Source organism: Pseudophryne corroboree, chromosome 6, assembly GCF_028390025.1.
Source record: "Pseudophryne corroboree isolate aPseCor3 chromosome 6, aPseCor3.hap2, whole genome shotgun sequence".
Lineage (NCBI taxonomy): Eukaryota > Metazoa > Chordata > Amphibia > Anura > Myobatrachidae > Pseudophryne > Pseudophryne corroboree.
In genome coordinates this window covers 109,024,561-109,040,004 of record NC_086449.1, presented here as the reverse complement: position 1 = coordinate 109,040,004, position 15,444 = coordinate 109,024,561, and the positions used below count along the sequence as shown (strand labels likewise).

Sequence of the window (15,444 nt, the reverse complement as noted above, 5' to 3'; positions counted from 1 at the left end):
ATAGTTTGCTTTTTTTAAAGTTAATAATGGAGTTTAGAATGGAAAGTGTCTAGAACCTTCACACATTCCAAACTGCTCAAATATTTACATATGCTGCACCCGTATCACACTCCTACAGTGCACTTCAGTAATTAATGACAAAATAGTATTTTTCTCTAACGTCCTAAGTGGATGCTGGGGACTCCGTAAGGACCATGGGGAATAGCGGCTCCGCAGGAGACTGGGCACAAAAGTAAAGCTTTAGAACTACCTGGTGTGCACTGGCTCCTCCCCCTATGACCCTCCTCCAAGCCTCAGTTAGATTTTTGTGCCCGAACGAGAAGGGTGCACACTAGGTGGCTCTCCTGAGCTGCTTAGTGAAAAGTTTAGTTTTAGGTTTTTTATTTTCAGTGAGACCTGCTGGCAACAGGCTCACTGCATCGAGGGACTAAGGGGAGAAGAAGCGAACTCACCTGCGTGCAGAGTGGATTGGGCTTCTTAGGCTACTGGACATTAGCTCCAGAGGGACGATCACAGGCCCAGCCATGGATGGGTCCCAGAGCCGCGCCGCCGGCCCCCTTACAGAGCCAGAAGACAGAAGAGGTCCGGAAAATCGGCGGCAGAAGACGTCCTGTCTTCAACAAGGTAGCGCACAGCACTGCAGCTGTGCGCCATTGCTCTCAGCACACTTCACACTCCGGTCACTGAGGGTGCAGGGCGCTGGGGGGGGGGCGCCCTGAGACGCAATAAAAACACCTTGGATGGCAAAAAATGCATCACATATAGCTCCTGGGCTATATGGATGCATTTAACCCCTGCCAGAATACATAGAAAAACGGGAGATAAGGCCGCCGATAAGGGGGCGGAGCCTATCTCCTCAGCACACTGGCGCCATTTTCCCTCACAGCTCCGTTGGAGGGAAGCTCCCTGGCTCTCCCCTGCAGTCACTACACTACAGAAAGGGTTAAAAAAGAGAGGGGAGCACTAATTACGCGCAGTATTAAATAAAACAGCAGCTATAAGGGGAAAAACACTTATATAAGGTTATCCCTGTATATATATAGCGCTCTGGTGTGTGCTGGCAAACTCTCCCTCTGTCTCCCCAAAGGGCTAGTGGGGTCCTGTCCTCTATCAGAGCATTCCCTGTGTGTGTGCTGTATGTCGGTACGTTTGTGTCGACATGTATGAGGAGAAAAATGATGTGGAGACGGAGCAGATTGCCTGTAATAGTGATGTCACCCCCTAGGGGGTCGACACCTGAGTGGATGAACTGTTGGAAGGAATTACGTGACAGTGTCAGCTCTGTATAAAAGACAGTGGTTGACATGAGACAGCCGGCTACTCAGCTTGTGCCTGTCCAGACGTCTCATAGGCCGTCAGGGGCTCTAAAGCGCCCGTTACCTCAGATGGCAGAGATAGACGCCGACACGGATACTGACTCCAGTGTCGACGGTGAAGAGACAAATGTGACTTCCAGTAGGGCCACACGTTACATGATTGAGGCAATGAAAAATGTTTTACACATTTCTGATAATACGAGTACCACCAAAAAAGGGGTATTATGTTCGGTGAGGAAAAACTACCTGTAGTTTTCCTGAATCTGAGAAATTAAATGAGGTGTGTGATGATGCGTGGGTTTCCCCCGATAACAACTGATAATTTCTAAAATGTTATTGGCATTATATCCTTTCCCGCCAGAGGTTAGGGTGCGTTGGGAAACACCCCCTAGGGTGGATAAAGCGCTCACACGCTTGTAAGGGCTCTACCCTCTCCTGAGATGGCCGCCCTTAAGGATCCTGCTGATAGAAAGCAGGAGGGTATCCTAAAATGTATTTACACACATACTGGTGTTATACTGCGACCAGCAATCGCCTCAGCCTGGATGTGCAGTGCTGGGTTGGCGTTGTCGGATTCCCTGACTGAAAATATTGATACCCTAGATAGGGACAGTATATTTTTGCCTATAGAGCATTTAAAAGATGCATTTCTATATATGCGTGATGCACAGCGGAATATTTGCCGACTGGCATCAAGTCTAAGTGCGTTGTCCATTTCTACCAGTAGAGGGTTATGGACACGACAGTGGTCAGGTGATGCGGATTTCAAACGCCATTTGGAAGTATTGCCTTATTAAGGGGAGGAGTTATTTGGGGTCGGTCTTTCAAACCTGGTGGCCACGGCAACAGCTGGGAAATCCACGTTTGTACCCCAGGTCGCCTCTCAACATGAGAAGACGCCGTATTATCAGGCGCAGTCTTTTCGTGGACAAGCGGGCAAAAGGTTCCTCATTTCTGCCCGTGACAGAGGGAGAGGAAAAAGGCTGCAGAAATCAGCCAGTTCCCAGGAACAGAAACCCTCTCCCGCCTCTGCCAAGCCCTCAGTATGACGCTGGGGTTTTACAAGCAGAATTAGGCACGGTGGGGGGCCCGTCTCAATGAATTTCAGCGCGCAGTGGGCTCACTCGCAAGTAGACCCCTGGATCCTTCAGGTGATATCTCAGGGGTACAAATTGGAAATCGAGACGTCTCCCCCTCGCCGTTTCCTAAAGTCGGCTTTACCGATGTCTCCTTCTGACAGGGAGACAGTTTTGGAAGCCATTCACAAGCTGTATTCCCAGCAGGTGATAATCAAGGTACCCCTCCTGCAACAGGGAACGGGGTATTATTCCACACTGTTGTGGTACCGAAGCCGGACGGCTCGGTGAGACCGATTCTAAATCTAAAATCTTTGAACACTTACATACAGAGGTTCAAATTCAAGATTGAGTCACTCAGAGCAGTGATTGCGAACCTGGAAGAAGGGGACTACATGATGTCTCGGGACATCAAGGATGTTTACCTTAATGTCCAAATTTACCCTTCTCACCAAGGGTACCTCAGGTTTATGGTACAGAACTGTCACTATCAGTTCAGACACTGCCGTATGGATGGTCCACGGCACCCCGGGTCTTTACCAAGGTAATGGCCGAAATGATGATATTCCTTCGAAGAAAGGGAATTTTAGTTATCCCTTACTTGGAAAGGGTAAGATCCAGGGAACAGTTGGAGGTCGGTGTAGCACTATCTCAGGTAGTGTTGCGGCAGCACGATTGGATTCTCAATATTCCAAAATCGCAGCTGGTTCCGACGACTCGTCTTCTGTTCCTAGGGATGATCCTGGACGCAGTCCAGAAAAAGGTGTTTCTCCCGGAGGAGAAAGCCAGGGAGTTATCCGAGCTAGTCAGGAACCTCCTAAAACCGAGCCAAGTCTCAGTGCATCAATGCACAAGGGTTCTGGGTAAAATGGTGGCTTCCTACGAAGCAATCCCATTCGGCAGATTCCACGCAAGAACTTTCCAGTGGGACCTGCTGGACAAATGGTCCGGGTCGCATCTTCAGATGCATCAGCGGATAACCCTGTCACCAAGAACAAGGGTGTCCCTCCTGTGGTGGTTGCAGAGTGCTCATCTTCTAGAGGGCCGCAGATTCGGCATTCAGGACTGGGTCCTGGTGACCACGGATGCCAGCCTGCGAGGCTGGGGAGCAGTCACACAGGGAAGGAATTTCCAGGGCTTATGGTCAAGCCTGGAGACATCACTTCACATAAATATCCTGAAGCTAAGGGCCATTTACAAGGCTCTAAGCTTAGCAAGACCTCTGCTTCAAGGTCAGCCGGTGTTGATCCAGTCGGACAACATCACGGCAGTCACCCACGTAAACAGACAGGGTGGCACAAGAAGCAGGAGGGCAATGGCAGAAGCTGCAAGGATTCTTCGCTGGGCGGAAAATCATGTGATAGCACTGTCAGCAATTCCGGGAGTGGACAACTGGGAAGCAGACTTCCTCAGCAGACACGACCTCCACCCGGGAGAGTGGGGACTTCACCCAAAAGTCTTCCACATGATTATAAACCGTTGGGAAAATCTCGACACAGGTATTGCGCCAGGTCAAGGGACCCTCAGGCAATAGCTGTAGACGCTCTGGTAACACCGTGGGTGTACCAGTCAGTGTATGTGTTCCCTCATCTGCCTCTCATACCCAAGGTACTGAGATTGATAAGATGGAGAGGAGTAAGCACTATATTCGTGGCTCCGGATTGGCCAAGAAGGACTTGGTAACCGGAACTTCAAGAGATGCTCACAGAGGATCCGTGGCCTCTACCTCTAAGAAGGGACCTGCTCCAGCAAGGAGCCTGTCTGTTCCAAGACTTACCGCGGCTGCGTTTGACGGCATGGCGGTTGAACGCCGGATCCTGAAGGAAAAAAGGCATTCCGGATGAAGTCATCCCTATCCTGATCAAAGCTAGGAAGGATGTAACCGCAAAACATTATCACCGCATTTGGCGAAAATATGTTGCGTGGTGCGAGGCCAGTAAGGCCCGACGGAGGAAATTCAACTGGGTCGATTCCTACATTTCCTGCAAACAGGAGTGTCTATGGGCCTGAAATTGGGGTCCATTAAGGTTCAAATTTCGTCCCTGTCAATTTTCTTCCAAAAAGAACTAGCTTCAGTCCCTGAAGTTCAGACGTTGTAAAAGGGGTACTGCATATACAGCCTCCTTTTGTGCCTCCAGTGGCACCTTGGGATCTCAATGTAGTTTTTGGGTTCCAAAAAGTCACATTGGTTTGAACCACTTAAATCTGTGGAGTTAAAATATCTCACATGGAAAGTGGTCATGCTGTTGGCCCTGGCCTGGGCCAGGCGCGTGTCAGAATTGGCGGCTTTATCCTGTAAAAGCCTTATCTGATTTTCCATTCGGACAGGGCGGAATTGAGGACTCGTCCTCAGTTTCTCCCTAAGGTGGTTTCAGCGTTTCACCTGAACCAACCTATTGTGGTGCCTGCGGCTACTAGGGACTTGGAGGACTCCAAGTTGCTAGACGTTGTCAGGGCCCTGAAAATATATGTTTCCAGGACGGCTGGAGTCAGAAAATCTGACTCGCTGTTTATCCTGTATGCACCCAACAAGCTGGGTGCTCCTGCTTCTAAGCAGACTATTGCTCGTTGGATTTGTAGTACAATTCAGCTTGCACATTCTGTGGCAGGCCTGCCACAGCCAAAAATCTGTAAATGCCCACTCCACAAGGAAGATGGGCTCATCTTGGGCGGCTGCCCGAGGGGTCTCGGCTTTACAACTTTGCCGAGCAGCTACTTGGTCAGGAGCAAATACGTTTGTAAAATTCTACAAAATTGATACCCTGGCTGAGGAGGACCTGGAGTTCTCTCATTTGGTGCTGCAGAGTCATCCGCACTCTCCCGCCCTTTTGGGAGCTTTGGTATAATCCCCATGGTCCTTACGGAGTCCCCAGCATCCACTTAGGACGTTAGAGAAAATAAGAATTTACTTACCGATAATTCTATTTCTCGTAGTCCGTAGTGGATGCTGGGCGCCCATCCCAAGTGCGGATTGTCTGCAATACTGGTACATAGTTATTGTTACCAAAAAAATCGGGTTATTACTGTAGTGAGCCATCTTTTCTAGAGGCTCCTCTGTTATCATGCTGTTAACTGGGTTTAGATCACGAGTTGTACGGTGTGATTGGTGTGGCTGGTATGAGTCTTACCCGGGATTCAAAATCCTTCCTTATTGTGTACGCTCGTCCGGGCACAGTATCCTAACTGAGGCTTGGAGGAGGGTCATAGGGGGAGGAGCCAGTGCACACCAGGTAGTTCTAAAGCTTTACTTTTGTGCCCAGTCTCCTGCGGAGCCGCTATTCCCCATGGTCCTTACGGAGTCCCCAGCATCCACTACGGACTACGAGAAATAGAATTATCGGTAAGTAAATTCTTATTATTACCCCTCACTAGCATGTTGCTCATGAGGAGAAATAAATACTATTTTGTAATGCGCATGCAGCACAGAAAGCGACTGACTTTATCCGTCCACCATACGTTCCCTTAGCAGTTACACCAAACATCTCCACTATAACACAACCAGACTGGCCTTCCTGATCTCATACTATGTTGTCAGCTTAATCTATTTCCCTGAGTGATGTTTCCTTAGTAATACATATTTTATATTTGATTTCTTACAGGCTGCGGGAGAAACATGCAGTTTTATGTGTCCCGCCTCCTCTTGATGGTGACCCGGGCTGCACTGCGGGTGTCAGGGCTCCTTTTCTGGATTCTAGTTTACATTGCATCTCTTCTGGCAGCGGCTTCCTACCTGCCTGATGCTCTGAGGCTTATAGCCAAGGGCCCACTGAGGGCGTTTTATTGGGTACCGCGCAAGGCTGCCCCCTCCTGCTTAATGAGCAGCAAGCATGGCCAGCATGGATACATCAGGATCAAGGTGAGACCCATTCTGTGGGGTGACGCTGAGTGCTAGACATGACTTTCTGCATGGACAATGTGACATTCCATATTCTCCACTATAGGTGGGTGACAGAAAGCTTTACGGCGAAGATGGGAGACGTGAGGGGTGATGTTCTGCAGGTGAGCGTTAGTGCCACTCAGTGATAATCTACTCTTTGGTTGAACAGAATTCTGGGATACGATTCCATTACGTGGCTTCTGGAGAAAAGGGGAATCCATTAATGCTTCTCCTGCACGGCTTCCCTGAGAACTGGTAATGTGACCCCAGTAGTGTTGTGTTCAGTAACTACATCATGAGTATATAATACAGCTAACAGACATCAGATAAAGGCTTTATTGACAGCTGTCCGTCTTGTATTTCATTGCCCCCCAACCTCAGGAAATATAATTTTGACTGATTTCTATAAAAAAACAAAAAAAATCAGTTCTCCAAACAGTGTAATTTATCTTCTAAGCCCTAGGGACAATGGGCGTGATTCAGAGATGTACGCAGACCCGATGTATTCCCATCTGAGGGAATTTCGGCCGTCTGTTCTAGGGTCACTGTGCAAATGTGCTACCATGGTCTTGGGACACCGGCTGCAGAGAAGATTTATTTACAAAGTGACTGTAAAAGTGGCGGCAAAATTGCAGGGGTGTCGCAACCAGTTTCGGGGCATGTCTGCGACCCCGTACGCAGTAACAGTGGCTCCAGCATCTCACTTCCTGCGGCCATGCTGCGCAACCATTGGGCTACTCAGTAGACCCGTAATTGGCTGATCTGTGCACGACATTGCATCTTTGTAGTCCCACTGGGATTTGCAAAGCTGCTGGTGGGCGTACCAGTACATCTAGGCGGCTGCGGCATTTGCATATTTTGGCACAGTATCTGTGCACACACTGACCGCTGCGGCAGCATTAGTGCACATCTTTCTCTCAGACTCACAGCTACTGCCATCTCGCATATATACCAGTGTGTGAGCCTGGCGTGTGCAGAGGAAGTAGCAGTTGTGGCCCCAGACTCCTTTTAACCCGGAAGTTAGAAATAACGACGTATATGTGTACAACTGTCAGTAAAGCCTGAGGATTATGGAGAGTGGTGCAGTGAGACATATACACTTTAATCTTTGCAGTGCATGACGGTTTTATGTCTTCGCTTCTCCGTGTGACTAGCCCCAAACCCCTAACACTGATTTCTGCTCGCCCCTAAGGCTGGTGCAAGCATTAAATCGCCGTAAGTGCAGCCTTGGGGCTAGTAGCGGGAAGTAATTGAATAGCTCCTGGGTACTTTGCTCAGGAGCTAAATTCCCACAAAAGAATTCAATCATCCCTAGAGGCTGCTGTCTGCCCTTCTGATTACTTTAAAGCACAGTCGAATAGGCCTGGCAGGATCCACATCTTGGCAGTCTTTTTGCACCACTGAACACGTAAACATGCTTCACCAACTACTGTGATTGGTTTATAAGCTGCAATCTGACTAATACTTCTTGCCCTGTGCACTTCTCATTGGACCATTTTACATGAGAAATCTTACATGCGCCACAAATTCAAATTTCAGCTAATTAATCTGCAGTTACTTTCTTATTTTGCATTGCACTACAAATGGACAGATGACACGAACATTAGCAAGTTCAGCTGGCTTGGTCATGGATGCATAAAAAATTATGTAGATTTAAGGATAATTTAATCTAAATAATTTAATAATTTAATTTAAAGGATAGATTTAAGGATCACTTTAAGGATAATACTGACTTGCTGATGGTAACTTCACCTGCCAATGAACATATAAAAGGACCAGCTCCTGTACAACCGAAAAATATGCAGAATTCGTGGACAACACTGCTGTACAATGATGTCACACAGTATTCCAAGGATATGCAATGTCTCAAGGGATTGGAGTGGGGAAAGGCAAGGCAGCAATAGCAAGTTGTCACCAATTAATTAAAAAAGGGGCATAAATTGGAGACTTCGTGACATAGAGGGGCACACCCCCTGAGTAAATAACACCTAAATGTTTAAACGCGTTGGGCCAGACCCACATTTAGAATTTGTCTGCCTATGGCCCCAATACATCAATAATAAATTGCTGCAAAGATTCGATCCCCCAACAGCCAGGTCGGGTAATCGGGAATATTAAACATGTTTAAACATCCCAATTCCCTGTTTCCGACCATTTATGTCGCACAGTATTCCAAGGATATGCAATGTCTCAAGGGATTGGATGCTGATGTATGGGGGCCATAACATGAGATTCTACATTTTAGATGGAATTAACTTGCTCTCATTTATATATGGGAGGACTCTTCATTTATAGACCAAACACACTGTTGAAAAGAAACATATTTTCCGCAGCGGGGTACACTGGGTTTCACAGAGATAACATCGGGGTGTAGAGTAGGATCTTGATCCGAGGCACCAACAGGCTAAAGCTTTGGCTGTTCCCAAGATGCTCAGCGCCGCCTCCTCTATAACCTCGCCTCCGTGCACAGGAGCTCAGTTTATAAGTTGGTGACTGCAGTGCAGGTAGCTAACAGGAGCAGCCCTGAAAAGAGCTTTTAAAAGTGAAGATTGAAGACTTCAAGGGCTGCAGCAGAAGCACTGTCCGTGCTAGATGTCATTCTGATATCTCCTGCTGCAGCTCCATCACCTCCCCCAGCAGCGCTGTATACTCCCGTGTCCCTGGCTGCCGGGTACTTACAGCGGAGACTCCGGTTCTCTACTTCAGGCACACACACCAGCCGCCGCTCTCCGGGATCGCGTGGCTGCATTCATGGAGGAGGTAAGAGGGTTCCCCAGGCGGGACCCGCTGAAAATCGCGATCCGGTGCGGCCGTTGGGAGGCGGGCCGCGCGCTGGCGTGGGCACTGTCAGTACAGGGACCCCACTAGACCACCAGGGCAGAGGGGCACAGGTCGGTTTTACTAAAAACCGTTTTCATATGGCCCACAGTACCTGGTGGTGAAGTCCAGCTAGTGGGTAAGGCTCTGACCTGTAGCCCCTCCCCCAGCCCCAGGGCGCCATTTAAAGTAAATGTTCCCGCCCTGGAGCTTCATCTCTCTCTCCCTCACTCCCTGTCAGCGTTTGGGCGCCATCTTCACATGCTGAGCTGATCCTGGGACTGTTTGGGCAAAGCCGCCTGTATGTCAGCGCTGTGCATTTTGCAGGACATTTAAGTATTTTACATGTCTGTTGACAGTGTTAGTTAAGAAACGGTGCATTACTTCAGGGTTATGTAGTACAAGTACCCTGTGATATACATCCAGTCTTTACTGTGCATTGTTATATCTATTACTCTGTATACAGATGAGTCAACCGTTATCTTGACTAGTTTTCTGTGCCTAGTCACAACATGACTTATTATCATAAACCCTTCATCTAATCGCTCAAGATAAATGTGGACCCATCTGTAGCTTTACTTAGTATTGCTAGTCCAGTGCAGTTTTATTGCTTGTCATAATTTCTGCATGGTACATGTGAGTGTGTGTGTCTGTGTGTGTGTGTGTGTATAGCTGCTGCGTGGTTTCTGATCCAGATGCTTCTGATGGGGAATCTGTTTCACAGGTGGATGTTCCTGACCTATTGGAGGCTATCAGGCTGATTCTTCAAATTGATGATGACCCAGAACCTGTTGTTACCTCTAAGAAACCAGATAGATTTAAACGTCAGAAGGTTATTAAACAAGTTTTACCTCATTCTGACCACTTAGTTGACATACGTCAGGAATCCTGGGAAAATCCAGGAAAGAAATTCACACCTCACAAAAAGATGCTGGCTCGCTATCCCCTCGCTGCGGAGCGAAGTAAGAATTGGGAGACGCCACCGCCGGTGCATTCGCAAGTAGCGCGGCTGGTGGTGTCCTCAGCTCTGCCTGTAACTAACGTCACCTCTCTGAAAGAACTGACGGATAAGCGTGTGGAGGGTTGCTTAAAAGCTATTTACACCCTCGCAGGAGCTGTGCATCGACCCACTATTGCAGCTACTTGGGCTGCAGAAGCTATTGAAGCGTGGGCTCAGGAGGTGGAAGCGGAGCTGCCGTCCAATTTTTCTGATACTGCTAGACAATGTCTCTCGTATATTGTCACAGCATCTCATTACATGAAGGAGGCGGCTTCTGATGCCGGTATTCTGGCGGTCAAGGCTTCTTCTACGTCCATTTTGGCTCGTCGGATTCTCTGGTTACGGTCCTGGTCTGTGGATCTGGATTCTAAGAAAACCGTGGAGGTGCTTCCTTTTAAGAGAGACATTCTTTCTGGTGAGGATCTCAACAAGATTGTGGCTGGCTTAGCTTCTGCTAAGACGGCGTGCCTTCCTAGTACTGCTCCTTCGGTCCCGAAGGTTAAGAGTACTTCCTTTCGATCCTTTCTCATTCGTCCTAGAGGATGCTGGGGACTCCAAAAGGACCATGGGGGTATAGACGGGATCCGCAGGAGACATGGGCACTCTAAAGACTTAAAATGGGTGTGAACTGGCTTCTCCCTCTATGCCCCTCCTCCAGACCTTAGTTAGATTCTGTGCCCAGAGAGACTGGACACACACTAGGGCAGCTCTATAGAGTTTCTCTGGAAAAGACTTTTGTTAGGTTTATTATTTTCAGGGAGCACTGCTGGCAACAGGCTCCCTGCATCGTGGGACTGAGTGGAGAGAAGCAGACCTACTTCTGTGAGTTTAAAGGCTCTGCTTCTTAGGCTACTGGACACCATTAGCTCCAGAGGGTCCGATCACTTGGTGCGCCTAGCTGCTCTTTCCCGGAGCCGCGCCGCCGTCCCCCTCACAGAGCCTGAAGAGAGAAGCCGGGTGAGTAGCAGAACCAAGAAGACTTCAGAGGCGGCAGAAAACTTCTGATTTTCGTAGGTAACGCGCAGCGGTCGCGCTGCGCGCCATTGCTCCCACGCGCCAAAGACACTATATGGGTGCAGGGCGGGCGCCCTGGGCAGCAATTAAACCTCATTTTGGGCACTGGCATGACAGTATACAGTGCATAGGCACTGTATACAGACCCCCGCCAGCATAAATAAACTCGGGATAGAAGCGCGCCATGTAGGGGGCGGGGCTTCGTCCTCCAGCTCTAATCAGCGCCATTTTCTCTCCACAGCAAGCTGCAGAGACGCTGGTCCTGGCCCTTCACTTCTGTATTAAGTAACGGTGCAAAAGCAGGGTGGGTACAGCATATTTGGTGTTGTATTGATTTACATATAAAAGCGCTGCTAGGTCTGGGGTTTGTAAATTCTTTCAGACCGGGTGCGGCGCTGGGTGTGAGCTGGCAAACTCCCTTTCTGTCTCTCTGAAGGGCCTTACTGTGGGTCTGTCCCCTATAGCTCAGTGTGATTGTGAGTGTCGGTACACGTGTGTCGACATGTCTGAGGCTGGATGCTCTTCCCAGGAGGAGGCTGGTGCGGGGGCAGAACAGACTGTGGGAGTGACTCCGTCGGCACTGCCGACTGCTGATTGGGTGGATATGTGGAATGTTTTAAATCCAAGTGTGGCTTTGTTGCATAAGAGATTAGACAAATCTGTTTCTCAGAACCAAGCATGGAGGCAATCCATGGGAGCTGTTTTGTCACAAACTCAGACTTCAGGGTCACAGAAGCATACGTTTACCCAGATAGCAGATAAAGATACCGACACGGCTTCGGACTCCAGTGTCGACTATAATGATGCCAAGTTGAATCCCAAATTGGCTAAGAGCATTCAATACATGATTGTGGCTATAAAGGATGTGTTACATATCACTGAGGACCACGCTGTCCCTGAGACGTGGGTCTGTATGTTTAAAGGAAAGAAACCTGAGGTAACGTTTCCTTCCTCTCATGAACTTAACGCTCTTTTTGAAAAGGCTTGGGAAGCTCCTGAAAAAAAGTGGCTGATTCCCAGGAGAATTTCTATGGCATAGCCGTTTCCCTCTGAGGATAGGTTAGGGTGGGAGTCCTCTCCCACGGTGGACAAAGCTCTGGCGCGATTGTCCAAGAAGGTGGCACTACCGTCCCCTGATGCAGCAGCCCTTAAAGATCCTGCAGATCGTAAACAGGAAACTACTTTGAAATCTATTTATGTCACTACGCTGCTTAGGCCGGCCATAGCATCGGCATGGGTGAGTAGCGCGATTGAAAATTGGGCAGATAACTTGTCATCTGACTTAGATACCCTGGATAGGGATAGCGTGCTTTTGACGTTGGCTCATATCAAGGACGCTGCAGTCTATCTAAGGGAGGCTGCGAGAGATATTGGCCTCTTGGGATCAAGGGCCAATGCCATGGCAATCTCGGCTAGGAGGGCGTTGTGGACTCATCAATGGAATGGTGATGCTGATTCTAAAAAGGCTATGGAAACTCTGCCCTATAAAGGTGGAGTTTTGTTTGCAGAAGGTCTCGCGGACCTGGTTTCTACAGCTACCGCGGGTAAGTCTTCATTTCTGCCTTTTGTCCCTACACAGCAGAAGAAAACGCCTCACTATCAGATGCAGTCCTTTCGGTCTAATAAATTAAAAAAAGGACGAGGGTCCTCCTTCCTTGCTGCTAGAGGCAAGGGAATGGGAAAAGGGTCGCCGACTGTGGCTAGGTCCCAGGAGCAGAAGTCCTCCCCGGCTTCTGCTAAATCCACTGCATGACGCTGGGGCTCCCATGCGGGGATCCGCATCGGTGGGGGCGCGTCTTCAGCTCTTCAGTCAGGTCAGGGTTTCCTCAGGCCTAGATCCTTGGGTGCTGGAAATTGTGACCCAAGGATACAAACTGGAGTTTCAAGACGTGCCCCCACACCGATTTTTAAAATCGGCCTTGCCAGCTTCTCTTCCGGAAAGGTAGGTAGTGTGTGCTGCAATACACAAGCTGTGTCAGCAGCAAGTCATTGTCGCGGTACCCCCGTCACGACGGGGGGAAGGGTTTTATTCAAGCCTGTTCGTGGTCCCGAAGCCGGATGGTTCGGTCAGACCGATTCTGAACTTAAAATCCCTCAATCTGGTTTAAAAAAGGTTCAAATTCAAGATGGAATCTCTCCGAGCAGTGATCTCCAGTGTGAAAGGGGGGGATTTTATGTTGTCGACATAAAGGATGCTTACCTGCATGTCCCCATATATCCTCCTCATCAGGCGTATCTGAGGTTCGCTGTTCAGGATTGTCATTACCAGTTTCAGACGTTGCCGTTTGGTCTTTCCACGGCCCCGAAGAATTTCACCAAAGTTATGGCGGAAATGATGGTGCTCCTGCACAAGCAAGGGGTCACAATTATCCCGTACTTGGACGATCTCCTGATAAAGGTGAGATCAAAGGAGCAGTTGCTGAAAAACGTTGCACTCTCCCTGACGGTTCTGCAACAACATGGCTGGCTCCTACATTTGCCAAAGTCACAGCTGATTCCGACAACACGGCTGTCGTTCTTGGGCATGATTCTGGACACGGAAATGCCAGAGTTTTTTCAGTGGGACCTGTTGGACAAGTGGTCCGGGTCCCATCTACACATGCACGGGAAGATATGCCTATCTCCCAGGGCCAGGATTTCTCTCCTGTGGTGGCTCCAAAGTTCTCACCTCCTAGAGGATCGCAGGCTCGGGATCCAAGATTGGATCCGGGTGACCACGGATGCGAGTCTCTGAGGTTGGGGAGCGGTCACACAGGGGGGAAATTTCCAGGGAATATGGTCGAGCCAAGAAGTTTGTCTACACATGAACATTCTGGAATTACGGGCCATTTACAATGGCCTGGTTCAAGCGGAACATCTGCTTCGCGGCCTACCCGTCCTGATTCAGTCGGACAACAGAACAGCGGTGGCGCACATAAACCGTCAAGGTGGAACAAGGAGCAGAGCGGCGATGGCGGAGACCATAAAGATTCTTCGCTGGGCGGAAAAACATGCAAGCGCTCTGTCAGCGGTCTTCATTCCAGGCGTGGACAACTGGGAAGCAGACTTCCTCAGCAGACACGATCTCCATCCAGGAGAGTGGGGTCTCCATCAAGAGGTCTTTGCAGAAGTGACGAGTCGTTGGGGACTTCCTCAAATAGACATGATGGCGTCTCGCCTCAAGCAAGAAGCTTCAGACGTATTGTTCCAGGTCAAGGGACCCGCAAGCGATAGCAGTGGATGCATTGGTGACACCGTGGGTGTTTCAGTCGGTCTATGTGTTCCCTCCACTTCCACTCATCCCAAAGGTGATAAGGTTCATAAGAAGAACAGGGGTTCAGGCGATACTCGTTGTTCCAGATTGGCCACGGAGGGTCTGGTATCCGGATCTTCAGGAAATACTCATAGGAGATCCCTGGCCTCTTCCTCTAAGAGAGGATCTGTTACAGCAGGGGCCGTGCGTGTTCCAGGACTTAACGAGGTTGTGTTTCACGGCATGGCGGTTGAACGCCAAATCATAGCTCGGAAGGGTATTCCCGGAGAGGTCATTCCCACTCTACTGAAAGCTGGAAAGGGGGTAACGGCAAAGCATTACCACCATATTTGGAGAAAATATGTGTCTTGGTGCGAATCCAAGAAGGCCCCTACGAAAGTATTTCAGCTGGGTCGATTTCTCCATTTTCTCTGACGTCCTAGTGGATGCTGGGAACTCCGTAAGGACCATGGGGAATAGCGGGCTCCGAAGGAGACTGGGCACTCTAAGAAAGAATTAGGACTACCTGGTGTGCACTGGCTCCTCCCTCTATGCCCCTCCTCCAGACCTCAGTTAGAATCTGTGCCCGGCTCGAGCTGGATGCACACTAGGGGCTCTCCTGAGCTTCTAGAAAAGAAAGTATATTTAGGTTTTTTATTTTCAGTGAGATCTGCTGGCAACAGACTCACTGCTACGAGGGACTTAGGGGAGAGAAGCGAACCTACCTGCTTGCAGCTAGCTTGGGCTTCTAGGCTACTGGACACCATTAGCTCCAGAGGGATCGAACACAGGCCCAGCCTCGGTTGTCCGGTCCCGGAGCCGCGCCGCCGTCCCCCTTGAAGAGCCAGAAGCAAGAAGAACGTCCAGGAAATCGGCGGCTGAAGACTCCGGTCTTCATTAAGGTAGCGCACAGCACTGCAGCTGTGCGCCATTGCTCCCCATGCACACCTCACACTCCGGTCACTGATGGGTGCAGGGCGCAGGGGGGGGGGCGCCCTGGGCTGCAATAAGATTACCTTACATTGGCAAAAAAAATACACATAATATAGTCATTAAGACTATATATGTGTAAAATCCCCTGCCATATATCCATAAAAAAAGCGGGAGAAGTC

The 15,444-nt window shown here is 49.4% G+C and overlaps 1 protein-coding gene across 2 annotated transcripts in view; it reads left to right on the top strand.

Annotated features, from left to right (window-relative positions):
- The window catches only part of EPHX3 (epoxide hydrolase 3), a 111,630-nt gene that overhangs the window by 12,200 nt on the left and 83,986 nt on the right, over positions 1-15,444 (top strand). For both annotated transcript variants that reach the window (XM_063931638.1, XM_063931639.1), the window contains exons 2-3: positions 5,992-6,248; positions 6,439-6,524. In XM_063931638.1, coding sequence (XP_063787708.1) covers positions 5,992-6,248; positions 6,439-6,524 — 343 coding nt within the window. The remainder of the gene's footprint in view (positions 1-5,991; positions 6,249-6,438; positions 6,525-15,444) is intronic.